Below are 17,812 nucleotides of genomic sequence, written 5' to 3'. Positions count from 1 at the left end.
TTATTAATTTTCTAGCATTGGAGGGACAGACTATCATCTGCCTGCTGAGGGTCTGCCATGACCCATGGCTTCTTAACCAGGTCCTCTGAAAAGTTAATATGTGTCCAACAGTGAATGAACTTGGCTCATTCCTGGTCATGGTCATATTACAAGAAGAATTAAAAGTGGGAATGGAAGAGAAATCCTGGATTTTTTTTATTTCTTTTTTCTCTTCAGTTTTCCTATTTGGATGTTCTTGTGAATGATTGTGGTTCTCCAGAGAAGCCTCCTTTTTAAACTGCTGGGCTTATAAAGATAGGTGTACCAGATTTATTTGCCTTCCTACTAGAAAAGATGGTTTCTGCCCCACAAGATGGACCTGTGGGGCAGAAACATGGTAAGAGAAAGGTGGAATAGTTAATGGTAGATGCCGAGGTGCAGAGGAATAGGATGGGGAGGGACATGCATGTCCCAGTGATGAAGGACCATGAGGAGTTTCTTTCATGAACAGAGAAAATAAAGGAAGGACAGAAGTGGGAGTAAGACAGGAGCAGCTGACAGGAGAAAAGAGGCATGAGACTGCCTATGGTCAGAGCAGAAATCCTACGAACAACATTCTTGAAGTCCAAGTTTGCTCGGTTATGCTTGCTTGGACCTAAATCATATGCTGTTTCTCCATTTCTGGTACCACATGCTGTTCCTGCAAGGAAGCTGAGCCAGACCTTTGTGATGCTGCCAGGTCTGATGACAATCTAGATGTGAACGCCAGTGTAACTGTGTGCGGACTCAGATGTAATGCCAGGGAAGCAGAACCAATTCCTCTAGGTAGGAGGGGTTGATTTTGCTTTTGTGATCACTAGTAAGTCCAGAAAACAGAAAAAGCTGTGCAGGCTTCTTGCCAGAGACTGGCAGCTTCTAGAGGAATGGTACCTTGGAAGATCTCAAGGGGGCATGGGAAATTCATACTGAGAAAGCTTGTATGAAAGCACTCATTTGTCTGGCACTTGAAATCTTATATTTGTCTAGTGGGTGAACTGTGTGAATGATGGGCATTAAAGGTTTACTGTTGCTTCCCAAAACAGACATTTGTGTATTCAGGCTACACCAAGATAACTGTTCCAGGTACAATTTGAACAGGTAACTGTGTGCTTTTACTGTGACCAACACATAGCATTCAAACATGGCCAGTGCTCGGGGACTGGAAAGGAATTATGCAAAAAAACAAGCAGAATAATTTTTGTTTTTCTTTTCTTTTTATTTCTTTATAAAGAAAGGAAAGGATGGGCATGCCAAACCAAAATGGCAAAGTACAGACAAAGATGAGCACTGAGGCTTCTCCTTGGGGGTCATCCACAGTAAACTCTTGCCTTGGTAGGGTACAGCTCCCCATCCCTCCTGCCAGGAGGAACCCAGCATGCAGCCAGCCCTTCAGCACAATCACAGCTCTTTGAAGTTAGTTTGCACAGTTTCACAATACCGTCAGCCCACGTCATGGTGGGGCAGCAGCAGCTGAGGCCAGCAACATTAGCAGCAGCAACATGGGATACAGTGCACAGAAAAAAGGGAGCAAAGAGCTTGTTTGCAAACAATTGTAGGTAACAATATAGAAAGTCCAAAGATCATCATTCTGCTATAAAAATATTACACTTCATAAAACCATGTACTATAAAAAAAATCTATTCAGAAACGCTGGTAAACATAACAAATATCTGTACACTGGCTGCCCTTTCCATACAGGAAACATAAAAAGCGTGAGCCTCAGAAATCATCATTTTGTAAACATGAATATGGAGCCGGTAAACAAAGTGCTAGATCATGGTTCATATTTTGTCAATTTAATACTACCCAAGTAAATCCTTTACAGACGTCATCACCTAATGGCCAGACTCCACTACTGCAACAGGAAAGAGGACTTAGAGCTCTCCCACGAGAGTCACTGAAGGTGCATATGGATTAAGGAATTAACACAGGAGTGAAGGCAGCAAGACTTGACTCTGAGTAGCAAATCAGAAGCAATATTTTAGCAACTGGTTTTCATTTTCTGCACTTCAAATGCGTATTTTCAAGCCTCTTCTTTCAAAACTTGCCTTCATCAAAGAAGGCATGCATTTTCCTTATTTTCCTTTCAGGCTAAAGCATCTCTGAAAAATTTGTCCATAATATCCATTTAGGAGACATAATGGAGCACAAGCTGACTCTGTAACTATGTATACCAAAGCAAGAAGTAGTGGTTGAACAGTTCAACACTGAACATTGTGGTTTACATCATACGGGATGACAAAAAAAGGCCAAATTCTTAACTTTAGACTCCAAATTTTGGGCTGCAAATGTTGGCATCACATCTCCATGTGCAAGATTTGTGATGACATGCATGATCAGATGCTGGCTAACATACATGGGTTATCACACAGTTGCACCTGGAAATGCAAGGTCTAGGTTCATGAAAATCTGTGAAGAGAGTTTAGATAAAATTTGGCTCTAAGAAATTACTGTAACTTTATTTACTCTGTAACATTTTTGTTCTGCACAGGCTTCAACCCACCCTTCACCTGAATACTATGAGTTTTAGTTCTGCTGTACACACTGAGAACCTTACTTTTAACTTCATCTTCAGAGTTTAAATTCTCATATTTTTGCTAACTTTTGGAATAGGAGAGGGTGCACAATTGTGTGTGTTTCCTGTGGACAGGCATGGAGGGAGGAATGTGGGACTGTGTTCACACAGGAACTGAGGTACCCGAAGCAGCTTAGCTGCCTTGTTTTTCAGGCAACACAAGACTTCAGGGTCAGCTAGGAGATAAGAATATACACGTCTAAAGGAAAATTATGTATACTTGAAAAAAGAAAAGGAAAAATTGGCTTGCACATTTCACTTCTTTTTTTTAATTAACTATACTAAAGCATCTTATTAAGATTATTTTAGGCCTTTTTATTTTAATGTAAGGAATATCTGAGGGTTGTGCTCCTTGCTTGTCTTTTAGGATGCAGATATGTAAATCTGGAGCTCACATGGCTCTTGCTTTACAGTGTCATTTCTGGATGTTCAACAAGAGAACTTTGCTTCTAAATATTTGCTTTGGCATTTCTCATATACACATCCTACAAGAGAGCTTCAAAACACCTGCCTGAAAATAATTTTCCAGTGAAAGCTACAATGTATTTTCTGCTATAGTAATCTCCTGTATCTTCTGTGTTTGACTGCCCTACTCCTAGGGATTGAGAAAGCTGTAGCATGCCCCAAAATCAAGAAGTTCCTCTGTAAAAATGGATGATTTAAAAACAAACCCTAGGTTTTTTCTATCACTCTTATTAAGTGAATGGCAGCAAAAATACATATAGTCAACATTATTTCCCCATGATATGCCATCTGTGACCCTACACCTTCTGGTTACAGTGACTTTGCATGAACTTGTGGCCAATTTTCAGAAGCCTGGACTTGTGCACCTCTCTGTGCACAGGGCTTGGCACTGGGAACCTGCTACTGTACAAACATCACATCATTTATATCCCTGACTCTGAGCCACACCTGGGCTCTGCTCAGCATAATGCAGCAACAGAGGGACAGAGGTGACACTGAACTTGTAGCCACGCCAATGTGTTGACAGCACTGTTGGCTAAACTGATTCTGTTGCCTTCCTGCTGTCCCCAGCCATTTGTTCTGACGCACAAACATTTGCTTTGCCCCAGGTGACCTGGCTAAGAGAGGTGTGAAAGGACAGATGGGCAGCTGAAGTCAAGAGAAAGTGACTGACTGCCATTTTTAGTGTCAGCACTTGCATATGTTGGCGTAAATTCAGTAGACCAGCAGCATAAGAAACCTTTGTGCTATCCATGGCTCAGGGGATGAGCCAAGCCCTGTCATAATTCATATCACAGACACACAGCAATTGCGTACTTGACTGCGGTTTGAATGTATTCAGAGGTACCAGAGCTGGGTGCAAGTTGGAGAGAGCTGAAAGGGTCTGGCTGAAAAGAGAGCCCAGTATTACATCCAGGGTTAGATGAAGTACAGGGACACAGAATATGTACCTTGTAAGAGTGTCACATGTGATGTCATGATGTCATGTCACACAAAATGTGCTGCACTCAGCTCCCTCTGCTTGGGCTATCCCCAGTACCCTGGGCTCTCAAGGAACTGAAGATTTTTTTTTCTTTTTTCTGAGGAAACAAATGAGAATCTGTTCTCAGATAAACTTCTTTTTCAAATGTAGAGATTTATAACAATGTGTCCAGGAGGGTCACTTGCCATTTGCTGAAATAGTTAGGCTTTATAAATGCTATCTTCTATTAAAACTTGCTTATAAAAAGTTAAACAGATTTTAAATAAGAGAAAATTCCTAAGGGGCTGGGGCAGGGGTCAGCTCTCCATTTGAGCAGCATCTCCCACACCTCTGCCCTATAGACAAGCTGTGGTGCTGTGTAGGAACTAGGGCAATGCTTCCCATAATATTCTTCATCAGGGCCCTTTGGTTTCTTCAGGGTCCTGGAGCTGCAGAGTTGGGATCCAGCTCTGCAAAACGTGGGGATATGCCTCCTCCTTGCTGCTCTTCTCTCCTGGGACTGAACAACAAAAACTGCATGGATGTGGTCCTGTGCCACCTGCTCTATGTGAGCCTTCTTTAGCAGGGTGGTTGGACTAGATGGGTTCCAGAGGTCCTTTCCAACCCTTCTGTGACTCATTTTGAAGTGGGTCTCCAGATGAGCTATGTCTGTGACAGGTACACTGTGGTATGCCTTGGACTCTCATTGCATTGTGCAACTTGATGGTTAAAAATGTAACTATAATATTTGTAATAGCCTAAGGCACTAGGTCACTTTATGGATTAAAAACTTGCAAGATGGTATGTTCTAATTCAAAGACATTTTTAGACTGTCAGGAGTTAAACATAAACATTTAGTAAGTCTCTTAAGGTTGTATAGAGAGATAGAGAGAGAAAGAGAGGCTAAGCCTTTTTCAGTATTCTCCTAGAAAAAGAAAAAAGTGCTTATTGCTAAGCAATACCATGGCCAGGAGTTCAGAAAGGAGATGCTGGTGTAAAAGCAGCCATTGCAGTAATTAGGCCACAGCTTAGCATCCTCTCCTGGATCCAGCTGCGCCGGGGGAAGTGGTGGGTGCTATCAGTCTGAAATAATGACTTCCAGTGGCATATTCCTCCCTTTCTGCCTCCCTTGGATTTGCTGATGGAAGCTCTTGTATTTCAGTCCAAGTGAGTCAGAACAGCAAAACTGACAGTGGAAAAAGTTTAATTGGGTTCACTTGACTGGAACAGGTCAGAAAACCCTCAGAAGAGTACGTCCCACGGCAGGACTGCAGAGGTGAGACTGATCTGCCCTTGGAAGTGCATGGGGGCACACATCTGGGACAGAGGAGAGGCTGGATGGTGCAGTTTCTTCCCTGTATGGGCACAGCCTTTTTTTCTACACCCAGAACTGTTATCAATGACAGATTTCAAAGAACACTGCAGACAAAACTCTCCAAGTATCAGCTTCTGACTACACTTCTACCCTTATTTGGACAAGCTGGGACAGCACCTTTTTTGTGCATGTGTTTACATACAGACACATATGGATGCAGTGGCAATAAAACCTTAATAAACAAAGCCTGCTATGTGTATGGGCTTATAGTTATTTATAGGCTTATAAAGTAATTAATGAGCATTAAGATGCAAGAGTCTGTATGTGTCTCTATGTTAGCAGTTGGTGGGTTAGAAAGAGGTAAGTTGGGAAGAGATTCAAACCCTTAAACTTTGGGAAGAGCAACATCCTGTAAGCTTGGCCTACAATAATATTCAGTTGAAAAAAATGCTCAGAGAATTAAGACTGAGTATATCTAGAAGGAATTAGACTTTTTCCAGTGGTTGTGAAAGAAAACTGGAGCAATGCAAGATGACCAGGAAATCCCAGAGGGAGACAAAAAACTGTACATAGTATTTTCAACAATCTTTCCGTTCATATACAATACAATACAATTACTCTGGCCGTTAAAAAACCATTTTGTTAAAACAGCACATATCAGCTGGGACCTCAGAAAATCCAGCCCTCCCTCCAGGCTGCCCTATGCATCCTTATGCCCACCTTGCCTTGTGGCAGGAGAGAAGTCACTTCAAGGGAAACAAGGCCTGGCCGGAGCTGTTCTGCACCAGCCAGGATAACCCTGCAGGTGGATATCCTCATGGTGTGCTGTTAGCAGAAACGTGTGAGATTTAACTTCTAACAAGCAGAAAATTCTAAAGGCAGCAAAAAGCCGACACTGAGCACAGCTTAGCCAGAGGAGAGAATGTGGGCTGCTGTGTACAGAAGCACAGACACCCACCTGTGCGTTTGCACTCATCAGTCCCAGCCAATTCAGCCTCTGTGTGAAGTTTCACAGCATTGTTTATTTTAGAAAAGAAAAGGGCTTCAAGGAGAGCTGCTTTGCAGCTATCCTGTGTGCACAGCACATAAACTTGAACATTAAATATTAGTTTAAATTATTAAGAATAAATTTAAATTTAAAAATAGACTAATGCAAACAAACAAACTTCAGTCAACTTTGAAGCAGAGATAGTTTTAGGAAGAATATTACTATAGCAAATGAAACCCCTTGGACACTCTGAGGCAGTGATCTGGTAATTCCAGTTCAGCACCAAGATGCACAAACTACCCAGCAAGCAAACATTACCATGTCTAGCATATGAAGCTCCATGTTCACATTTTTCTTTTTTTTTTCTCCCCTGTCACAACAGAAAAAAGCCAACACAGCACAGTAGCTTTTCCCACAAAGCATCTGAGGTGACAAAATTCACTCAGAAAACAAAAATTAACAAAAGCAGTACAAAGAAGAATCCTGGTCAGCTTGTGACCACCAATAAGCCAAGATGGGTAAGAAAAAGAATAAAAAAATAGTTCACATCTGGCACCACAAACCTTGCCTGCATTCTTTGAAACCAGGGAATGAGAAAAAAGTCCATTTTGCAGAGACCATTTCAACAAAAGTTTTCTTTCCCTGAACCTGGAAAATCTAGGTATTAGGGCATAGAATTTTTGTTTTATATGTATATAAATACACATGTACATATTCATATAAATATAAAAGCAGAGCATCCTCCCATTTCTCCTCATAACCTATTATTATTAAAGCTTGTAACAGAGTTGGCTGAACTCTTCAGAAGTGGGTACTCTCTGCACACACGTGGCATGGGGAGTTTAGCTCTGCTAGAGCAGAACACCCAGGCAGGGACATGAAATGCTGGGTGATGGAGGCAGATTTGGGTCAACAGCCAGGGAAGGGCAGGGAGCAATGACTGGAAATGGGCTCTCCTGTTCCAGTGTGGCACTCTGGAGTGCTGGTGAGCAGTCTGGGCAATGGTGTGGGAGGATGGCTGCGCAGACCCACTTGGCCCCTGGGAGCCCACCCGCCCACTGTCTTCTGCACTAGCCACTGAAGAGGGACTGTCCCCTGCTTTGAGAGGGAATCACTGACCCCCAGCCACTTGCACACTAGTTGCCTTTGAATTATTTTGCCTATTGTCCTCAAAGCCACTCACGTCTTTCCCTGCCTATGTTTGATTCCCCAGCCCCTCACCTAATCCTCCCAGACCAGCTTGCTTGCCAAGACCAGACACCTTTCTCTTGCCTGATCCACAGGCTCCTACTCACCCTGCTTTATGTGAATGCCTTCCCACAGTCCCATAAGACCCATTCTTTTCCTCAGAAGACCGAGTTCCTCAGAGATTTTTTGCTCTCTGAGACTTTTGAGCAAGTCAGAGCTGGTGACACACTCTCCTTGAGAGGTGCTAGCTTCATCCCAGAGAAGGCAGGGGCAAAGTGCAAAAGTTTCCTCCAAAACAGAAGGTATTTCCACCACCACCACCACCAGCTCTCTCTACCTCATGATGTATAGCACTTGTTTCAAATAAGGTGTTACTCATGTGTCTCTGCAGCCTTCACTCTCGCTGGGGTGAGTGGAGATCAGTAGATGTCTACTGGTGACCAGCCAAGTCACTTCATCGTGACACATGCTGGAACGGCATTCTAACCCAACTGCGTTCTTCGTAGCAAAAAGTGCTTTTCTTGAGAAACAAAATGAAAACTGTTCCCATGGAACATCTTACGGATTCAAAAATAGTTTTTCTAGGGTGGAAAGGATGGAGCTCACCTATTTTGTTTGGCTTTATCTCAGTAAAGAAACAGAGCTACTGGCAAAACTGGCACATCTTTGTGAAGTTGTTAAACTCAGGACCCTGGCTGGAATGTAAAAGAGAAGATGTAGCAAATGAGAACTTTGCCTTACGTGGGTTTCTGCTAGTTCTTTCATGTGCAGGTTGTCCAAGAAAGTTCTGCTAGCCAAGTAAAGATGAATTTTTCAAATAATAAACTGTGGGTTTTCAAGGAGGCCTTTTGGGGGTACTGCTACAATCTGGTAGAGGTAAGTCTCTTCATGCCTCGCCGCTGAGCCAGATTGGAGGACAATACAGGCTCCAACCTTGGTGCCTGAGGTGCTCGGTTTAAAGCAAAGTAAGTGGCTGCCATTGCACCCTGTAAAACAGAGAGAGAGAAAACTTTGAGCTGGAATTCAATCCTTTGATGCTTTTTACTTCCCCTATTCAGTATCCTAAAAAACTGTCACACATGCACAATTTCCATGAGATGATAACACTTAGGCTGGCAGACAGCTAGAGTGTCTCAGATTCAGAATGGTGAAGAGCAGTGTGTGCCACCAGGTTATTACAATGCAGCCTAAAGTTAAAAATACTGAGTGGGCGACAGTCAAAAATACAGTTAATACGCTGACATATTAAATTTAGCCTCTGTGGCAAATAATCTTCCCAACTCCTCTATCACTTTTCAGACTATTTACACAAATGACAGCTCATTCTTCAAGCAAGGAGGAGGAAAGGGTGGTACCTTGACCAGGTGAACATCCTGTCTGCTGAGTTGGTTTTGAGACAGGTACTCCCTGTTCACTATCCATGGATGTCTCAGGACTTGAACTGCTGTGAGGCGCTGATGAGGGTCTACATGAAGCATCTTAGACACAATGTCCTGGGAGGAAAAGGAAGAAAACAGGGAGAAAGCAATTAATAGCAGTGCAGTTTTACTAAGATCTTCCTGTTGACAGTGTCATCATTAGCATGTACAATGGAGAGAGCGATGCACTTTAGACAGGCTCTAAGTGTCAGGACTTATCTTCAAAATTTTCAAGTGTAATGTTCAGCTCTAAGTTAATAATCCAGTCAAAACATAATGTGGAGGGTATTCATTTTATTGAACTACTCTTATTTACTGGCAACCTTGAAGGAGTGATAAACACCTAGAGAGAGGACGCCACCTGGAGGCATCGCCTCTCTGACCTCGAGGCATGCTTACAAGAGAAACTTAGAACAGAAAGTCAACACTCAGGTAACTAAAGTTCAATTAGGCTAACTCTACAACATCTAAACATTTTAACTTCAAAAATGGACAGCTGATAAAAAAATCCACTGTGAGGCTCATTGGTGCTGATAGCAAGATAAATGTTACTAGGAATGCTTGCAGTTTTGTGGTGGAAAGTATCGATGTTTTTCCATTGGGTACTAACAGTTGCTAAAAATGAAATATCTTGCAAGAATCTTTAAAGCCTGTAGAAGCTTCTGATTAATTCTGGGCAACTGGAAGCTTGCAATTTTCCTGCCAATTTACCTGTCTCACAGACTAATGCACAGCTTCATGCCTAAAGATCTCAGCACCAGATGATTTTTTTTCTCCTGGGGTTTTCCTTGCCTTGTGATAGATGGGCAGCCTAAACTGTGAACTGTCCAGGAATTAAAACTGTCTGCTCCTGGTTAACTGGGAAGCAAAATGGTGATTCATGGATAGACTATACATCTGTGGCATTGACAAATATACACTTCCTGTAGAAGAGCAGTTGCACCAAAAAAAGAATTCTGTGGTATTTAAATCTTGAGAGAAAATCTGAGAAAGGGTTCACTGACCTTTGCAGTATCAGATACTGAATCCCAGTTTCCTCCTGTAAGAGCATATTTGCCACTGCCAATCCTGGCCAGAATCTCTTCTGGGGTGTCATCTGGTCCATTTGCAAAAGGAGTGAATCTATTAAAAACAAGCAAAACAAAAAATTATGTAATTTTCAAGTACATGATTTTTAGGTTCTAGTATTAACTGCCACTGATTACAACAGGAATTTGGTTCCAGAATGTACCACTGATACTGCTGCTTTATTTTCACTCAAACTGTACAATCTGGTGGCTCCTCATATTGATCTGTAGAGGAAAAGACTGATTTTTTCATTGTTTTTTAAATTTTTGTTGTGTTACAATTTTTTAGGAGTGAAATATTCTTTGTAAAAATAGTCAGGTTTTGACCTCTTGTTTTAACTCTACTTTATTGCCAACTCTTTTATTGCCAATACCAGTATCTTGGTAACAGCAAGAAAGGACAAAAGTTATAATGGAGAAGAAATACAATATGAAGCAGAAAAAAAGGAAAATAAAGAAGAACCCTTCTTAATCTATTTTGCAATGCTTTGTTAACCATAATATGCAAGTCAAAATTATTGGGCAAATAAATTACCTGCAATATGTTACTTCCTTGTCCAGCCAGTCCAAAATGACTTGTAACATGCACTCAGCTTGAGACAAAATCAGTATCACATGCAGAAGATACAATTTTTGTTTTCAGATAGTGACAAGAGACAAGGTTTTTGCAGTTGACTACCATCTACCAGGCCCATTTTTACTCTGCAATTTTGAACATCTGTGTAGGCTTACATGAGGTAGATATGTTTGATTTTTTTATATTTTTCTTTCCATCTGTCTTCTCTTTAAACTTGACAGAGCAGTTTTTAGATTGTTAAACAGTTGCTTTGGCCACAGCTTCCTATCCCACTTGCTTTCTGGTAGCAAATTCAATTCCTTGTGCAGTATTTTCTCATTTTCAAAAACACTTCAGACTTCATAGCAGTTCAGCCCAATGAGATAGATGCTATTCCAATCTATAGCTCTCGGGAAGGACGCAGTCAGAGCTAAGGACTGGTAAAAACTCTGAGGTCTATCACTAGCTGCACTAACGATCCCTGGCCTGTGCTCTAGTCCTGGCTGTCTGAGCCCTCTCTGCTCATATAAGAGGAGACAAAAGTCCTGGATGTAAATACTTGTCAGTTCCTACTAATCTCCTGTGGTGAGGAAGAACAAAACCATTCATAAATGCAATGGTGGCACCTAAAAAAGCATTCCTCAACTGATTGTGTTAATATTATTTTCTCTGATAGGTGCAGAAAAAGTGAGATACAAGTTACTGGCACCTGTAAGTAAACTGAATATCCACTAAGTTGTGCTATTTGTATTCCCAATTCAATTATATTTGAATTTTTTTTCTTCATAGTCAACAAAGAAGAATTCTGAATATAATCAACCAAACAAATGTAACTGTGGGTAATGTGTTAATTTTATTTTACTGATTCCAGCTGTGTAGCAGTCCAGGGCATCAGCCCTGTGCATTCATCACCAAATAGAAACAGGTTCTTGGACATCCTAGTAGACTGGGAAACTTCCCCAGAAAGTTTTGCTATATTTCAGCTGACCTGGATCACATCTATAGTCAAGAATAAAATAGATGAGATAGAGACCCCTTTCCTATAATCCACAAGGCAGAAAATGCAAATAACAGAAATTCAGAGTCCAACTCTTTGTTTTCTGTATAAAACCTAGGAATGAATCCAAGCTTCTTGTCACAGCTGAATGATTAGATTAAACAGTTTAGAGAGGTCACTGAAAAGCTGCAAGCTGAGCTTAGGTGTGATAAATGTGCTCATACCATACTCTGAGAAATGAAATTCAGGGGCCTGATAACTCTAGATTACGTTTGCACACTTTGTTTCCCAATCATCCCTGCACATCTTATTCCTATCCTTCACTGCTTATTTCAATCTGTGTCTTTCCCTGGATCTTCCTGTTTTAATATTTCACTTTAGCCAACACATAGGAGTATTTTTGCCAAGTACCTCTCAAAAGTTTCTGCTGCCTGTTGCTATTCTTGCTGATCTCTTAGTTTACTTTATGAATCATATTTTTCAAATAGGATCTGAACTCTACTTTTGGGTTGTTTTTTTTTTTTTAGCTTTTAGAGGTGCTCAGACACTTCAACAACAATAACAAATGACGAAAAATGAAGCTGAAGAAAATACAAGTATCAGTAGAATGAATTAACATTCTTCCATGGATAAGGTGAATATGATGAGGCTCTTTATACTTCTACGCATCTCTCCTAATGGAAAACTTTCCCACTGCTCAAGTGGTGAGTGAACCCTTTAGGAGTCTAGGTCTCAGTGCATACAGGTAGTTTCTGTTAGAAACCTAAACAATTTGTAAAGTGTCAAAGATATTTATGCATTCTAGAAAAAAAAAAACTTATTCTAAGTCTTGGCATCTATTTTCTTGTTTTATACAACTGAATACACTTCTCAAGGAGGCCAGAATCCCTATCTGTGACTCCTTTCAGGCTTAATCAGTGCTGCAGTGCTGAGCCCACTGGAGGCTGCTGCTCTAGGAGAACCTCGTCACTCACCCTGCCAACATGGTGTACAGCAGGATCCCCAAGCTCCAAATGTCACAGGCTGCATCATAACCTTGGCGTTTAAGGACCTGCACGAAGGAAAGAGGGAGATGAAAATAGGTTAATCTGCATTCCTGAATTTTTAGCTTCCATTCTACAAAAAGCACTGACTAGTGGTTGTGCCTGCTGACATTCCAATAGCTGCATATCTGCCTGGAACAGGTGGCTGCCTTGGGATCAAAATGTCCAGTGGTGCTATGGAGCAAAGCAATGCCCAGGCTGAAACGAGCTGGTTAAACTCAGCACATCTTTCCTCTTCACAGTGAGAGAGAAGAGTGCATTTTTTGGAGCTCAGAAGTCTTGGAACTCCTCTGACCATCCAACTTGCAGCAAAGCAGAACAATATTTCACTGTTTTAAAATGTTTCTTAAATAAAGAGCTCATTAATACTTTAAAACATATCCTTCAACATAAAAGTTACCAACAACACTGTGGATGCATATGACCATGATAAGTATTCGAAGTATTTGGATTTAATACAGCAAATGGATGCACACTGAAGCATATCTAATGTCAGACTAATGAAGATGCATGTTAAAAGAAGATATGTCTTCTGTATAAAGAAAAGTGGGCACATTTAGACTGGAGTTAACAGCAGGGTAAAACTTGGCCCCTTTTTCCCGTGGGGCAAACAAGACCCATGGAAGTCAGCAGAGATCTGACCACTAGGTTCAATACCAATACAGGATGGTAAGGTGTAGCAGTAAGGGTAAAGTCCAGATTTCATTTGTGCTAGTGCACACTAGAAGAAATACCTGTGTGGGTCAGTGCAGGTCCAAGTGAAAGTGAAGTCACCAACCTTTATATCTTCCCACAAAAGCAAATTACCCTCTGTTTATTCAGTTCTGACACACAAGGAGTTTTGTCCTCTTTAGATGGACCAGTAGATAGATATTTTTGCAAAGCACATGAAAAAGGAATGTACAAATTCAGCAAGTCTTTCTCTGACCTGCATCCCTATTACCCAGGAGTGATTTAAGCATCTGAATTCTATCACAGAAAAGACCAGATTCTGCTAAGGAAAAACAGTTTGAGAAAATGTTGCCTTGACAGATTTTATAAATGATGAGTGGCAAAGCAGCCATCTGCCAGGTATGCTGCTAAGCGAACATTTGCTACCTGGGAAAAAAACCCAACAAACAAAAAAACTCCCGCAGCAAAAAAAAAAGAATCCCAAACCAAAAACCAAAGTAAAGCAAGCAAACAAACAAACAAAACCCCAAAAAATAAAACCCCAAAACAAACAAACAAACAAACAAAAAACCCCAAAAACACAGAAAAAACTACAGGTCTTCCTGTTCACAAAGCTGGTAAAATCGTGCTTCTGCCTCTCTCTCCTGAACATAATATAAAGGATATCTGGTTGATTTATTCATTTGTATTTCTTTAGTTCCTGCATTCATTCCCCCTGTATTAATGTCAGTTTTTATGGGAAAAACTTCTTTGAAAAACTGTTGCATTTCACTCCTTCTCTGTTTTCCTCCAATCCAAGGACAATCAAGTCCAAGGAAAGTGAGAGAAAAATGGGGCAGTGATGATACTTAGTGGAGTGGGTTAATAAGTAAGTGGTTACACAACCCCGAAATTACTGGGTCACTTCCAGAACTTAGTGGGATCTGAAAGAGAGTCAGAAACTGGTTTTTAGTGCCACACCATAGCAGGACATTGTGGGGATAATGGGTATCCTGGAGATACGATACCCTGGGTTCGTCCAGTTCTGAGAATGGCTCAGATATTTGTCCAACCCCCTTTTACTTCTGTAGGCTTTGACTTACTGGGTTCTCAATGTTTACAAATAGAGGTTTTTCTCAGTTGTTACAAGCAGGTATGCAAATGGTACAGAAAGAAAATAAAAAAACCTCATAATTTCAAATCAAAAAGCAGTAGTTCTTCACAAATTCTGTAGGAAAACTGCAGGATAAAACATTTTTATTTTATCCAGGATCACCCTACTGCATCAGTAGTACAACAGTCTGGCTCTTTGCTCCTCACATGCAGCACAACTCGCACTAGGTGGCAGCGTGCCTCTTTCAAGCCTTCATCTTTGCTCTTGCTATCACCTAAACCCCAAATGAACTGATTCCAAAATAAGGGGTGATCCAAGTGGGCAAACATGTCCTCCTTCTTTGGTCACCGCCCTCTTTGTCACCAGCTCAGCTGACTTTCTGCCTCCTTAATTAGTTTCATGTGGCAGACGTTGCAGTCAGACTGAGAAAGGGAACCTGAAAGTCAAAGCTGGGCTGTAGGGCAACATTATATCACAGGTAGAATGTAAAATCAATTAAGGCTTTATGTAAGCTCTCTGCCAGTTCTGGTAATGCTTCAATTAATCTTCAATGTCTCCTGCATTAGCAGGAACTGTCTTACTCATCACGAATGTCTGGGAGTGTGATGTCTGCTTTCAGTTTAAATCAGAAGAGTCTGATCTGAAAGTGGCAATGTTTGTGATTACAGACACTACACACAATAGCCCATCAAGAAAAACAGCTACACCTATTTTAAGCATCTTGTACCTTGGAGGAAATCGGAGTGCTTCAAGTCTTGCAAATATGATTGTTTTTGTGGTTTAGAAATTGAATGGCTGTGGTGCCACACAACTTTTTCAATCTACTTTGATAAATTTTAAACAGATCCTTCCCATTTCTAAAATGGAAGGCTAACAAAACTGTAATAAAACCCCCAAACCAATCTGTCTTGGCAATGGAAGGGTTTTTTTTTTTTTCTGAAGAAAAATCTGTTTTGAATTTATACCTCCCTGGCAATGGTCTCTATAGAACAAATTCTCCTTCTGATGCTTGGAGGCTATGATTCCTGTGATAACTTTTGGTATCATGAAAGGACCTTGTACAGAAAGATCATCCTAATCTTCTCTTCCCAGTCACAGATGAACATTGCATGGGAGAAAGAGAAGACTTAGGGAGAAAAAAAGATTGCTAGATGATACCAGCTGAGAGACACTGGTATTTGATAACAGAGAACAGATGAAGTATTGAAAGACAGTAGTTTTTTGTTTTTCTTATAAGGACCAAAACAAGCAAAGGAAGACACACATATGAAGTAGTGTATTGCAAGTACTAAAATTTTTGATTTTCATCACTCCCAGAAATGGGTAATTACCCAAGAAATTAACTTCTAGCTCCTTCATTGTGAGGAAGCAGAGATGAACATCTCATGGGTCAAATACAGCAAAGAGCCCAAGCCATGAAACAGTTGTATGACCCAAGCCCACTCTTGCAGGGCTGCATGAAAGGATCAGCACATGCCAGTGATGCAGAGCCACGTCTCCCTGTGCTTGGGACAAGCTGTTTGGTCTTCCTCCACTTTCCTGTCTGTAAAAATGAGAAAGCATATCCTACATCCCCCAGAACAGGGGGGGTTGGTACTAGGAGAGTCCAAAGGGAGAGATATTTCTTGAGCTCAGTGAAGCCAACAATAAAGCTCTCATTGATTTCACCATAGTAAGGATTTAGTGCAAGGATTTTTCTTTTCATTTGTATCATAGAATCATGGAATGGTTAAGATTGGAAAGGTCATATCGTTCAACCTCCCTGCTCAAGCTGGGTCCCCTAGAACACTCAGGATTGTGTCCAGATGGCTTTTGGATATTTCCAGAGAAGGAGACTCCATAACATGTCTGGGCAACCTGACATCAAGATTTCCCTCTTAAGCCTTAATCCTGTTCTGATGCAGTGCACTAGAGGGAAAGAAGTCTGATCAGAAGCAGCTAGAGAAAAAAAGATACTTATCCCAGTAATGAGCCAAAGCATTGTGTGCACCAGTCCAAGACAGACACCAGCTTCTGTCAGGAGAAAAACAACTGCCGTGACAGGACTAGGAACAGGAAAGTTACTGTAATAGAGGCTGTGCAAGTGCCAGTAGCTTGGTTTCTGCCTTGCTCCTCTTGTAAAGGCAGCAAGGGAGGAAGGACTGCTTCCTAGGACTCACTTTCTACTGCAGGCTTTGAAATGTGATCCTACCTCAGGAGCGACAAAGTTGGCTGTGTAGCAGGGAGTCATGAGCAGCCCGTTCTCCGCTCTGAGTTGCTTGGCAAACCCAAAGTCACAGATCCTGATAGAGTCTGGGTTTCCTGACTCATCCATGTAGAGGATATTACTTGGCTTGAGATCTCGGTGCACCACCTTAAGAAAGAACAGTGAGAAACAAGTGAGAAGAGGAGGTCAGGGAACACTGGGGCTTGGCTGCCATTTCTGGTCTGCTGGTTGAGGTAGGTCAAGAACTCATGCTGAAAATATTTAAGTTTTGGAAAAAAAAGTTACTTAAAAGCCTTGGACAAATGAAGGAGAAAAAAAAAAAGTCTGTTTAAATGAAAAACAAAATGTTTGACAGCCTCTGTGGGTGTATTAAGATGGAGGCTGCTGCTCTAAGAGGAGACAACTTCCTAAGGGTGGACAAAGTGGGCAGTTGTACAAACATCTTCGTGGCAGAGTCTTCTGGAGCTTGATGGCCTTGAATACTGAACTGAAAGGTGAAGAATAAATCACATCATGGGAGGAAAGTGTGTAATGTTCTAGTGACTGTCCATGTGAGTGGCTCACACCTGAAAGGAGGAATTAATTTCTTTCCTAATTTCAAAATGTATTCACACAATTTTATGTGACTGTATGTTTTACCAGACATGCTGAATATCAGTGGCAGGAAAACAGCCCTTATTTGTTATAGCAAGACTGAAAAATTACCATGAAAGCATAGAAGCCAAAGCACAAAATGCACTTTGTTTGAACCTTGAAGCAGGAAAAACAGTAAATATTTGACTAGTTGTCCAAACTGCTTGTCCCTGAAATGCAGAAAAGGAGAGATTTTCAAACTGTTGCATATAAAGATCTTAGATTTTAAAAGTCAGATTTTAACAGCATGTCAGAAGTCTTTCCCATCAGCTGCTCAAACTGCCACGTTGTTTGGAGAGCTGAGCATTTGACTTTCTACCTATTTGCTGATTCAGCTACCATATTTGAAGTGTTGCTAAAAGTTCAGGTCCTGCAGTAATGATTGTGATAAAAAGTAAACAACTAATATCTTTAGAAAGTACATGAACTTGAAAATCACTGTAGTGTGGGGAAAGAAAATACTACTTCAACATGCTTCAGTTCAGTGAAAGATGGATAAAAAGCCAATGACCCTATTTCACAAACCAAATGTAATTATAAATATGGAGGTAGATTTTTGGTGGAGAGGCAGGGGGGAAATATATTTACATTTCAGAGAAGCAAAATCACAACTATTT

General features: G+C 41.1%; 1 protein-coding gene and 1 long non-coding RNA gene across 5 annotated transcripts in view; one reads left to right on the top strand and one right to left on the bottom strand.

Moving 5' to 3' along the window:
- Nucleotides 1-3,866: 3,866 nt before the first annotated feature.
- The window catches only part of RPS6KA2 (ribosomal protein S6 kinase A2), a 285,035-nt gene continuing 271,089 nt past the window's right edge, over nucleotides 3,867-17,812 (bottom strand). For all 4 annotated transcript variants that reach the window (XM_086877952.1, XM_086877953.1, XM_023923711.2 and 1 more), the window contains 5 exons: nucleotides 16,548-16,709; nucleotides 12,523-12,599; nucleotides 9,933-10,050; nucleotides 8,866-9,003; nucleotides 3,867-8,496 (listed from right to left, as the gene is read on the bottom strand). In XM_086877952.1, the coding sequence (XP_086734078.1) occupies nucleotides 8,371-8,496; nucleotides 8,866-9,003; nucleotides 9,933-10,050; nucleotides 12,523-12,599; nucleotides 16,548-16,709 (621 nt within the window). In that variant the 3' untranslated portion in view covers nucleotides 3,867-8,370. The remainder of the gene's footprint in view (nucleotides 8,497-8,865; nucleotides 9,004-9,932; nucleotides 10,051-12,522; nucleotides 12,600-16,547; nucleotides 16,710-17,812) is intronic.
- On the top strand, nucleotides 11,226-13,802 carry LOC147654922 (uncharacterized). The gene is made up of 3 exons (XR_015283450.1): nucleotides 11,226-11,262; nucleotides 12,076-12,182; nucleotides 12,457-13,802. It is a non-coding gene; the product is annotated as an uncharacterized LOC147654922 (long non-coding RNA).

Source organism: Cyanistes caeruleus, chromosome 2 (assembly GCF_971803275.1).
Source record: "Cyanistes caeruleus chromosome 2, bCyaCae1.hap1.1, whole genome shotgun sequence".
Taxonomy (NCBI): Eukaryota; Metazoa; Chordata; class Aves; order Passeriformes; family Paridae; genus Cyanistes; species Cyanistes caeruleus.
Note: the sequence above shows the minus strand (reverse complement) of the source record. Positions and strands in the feature narration are given on the sequence as shown.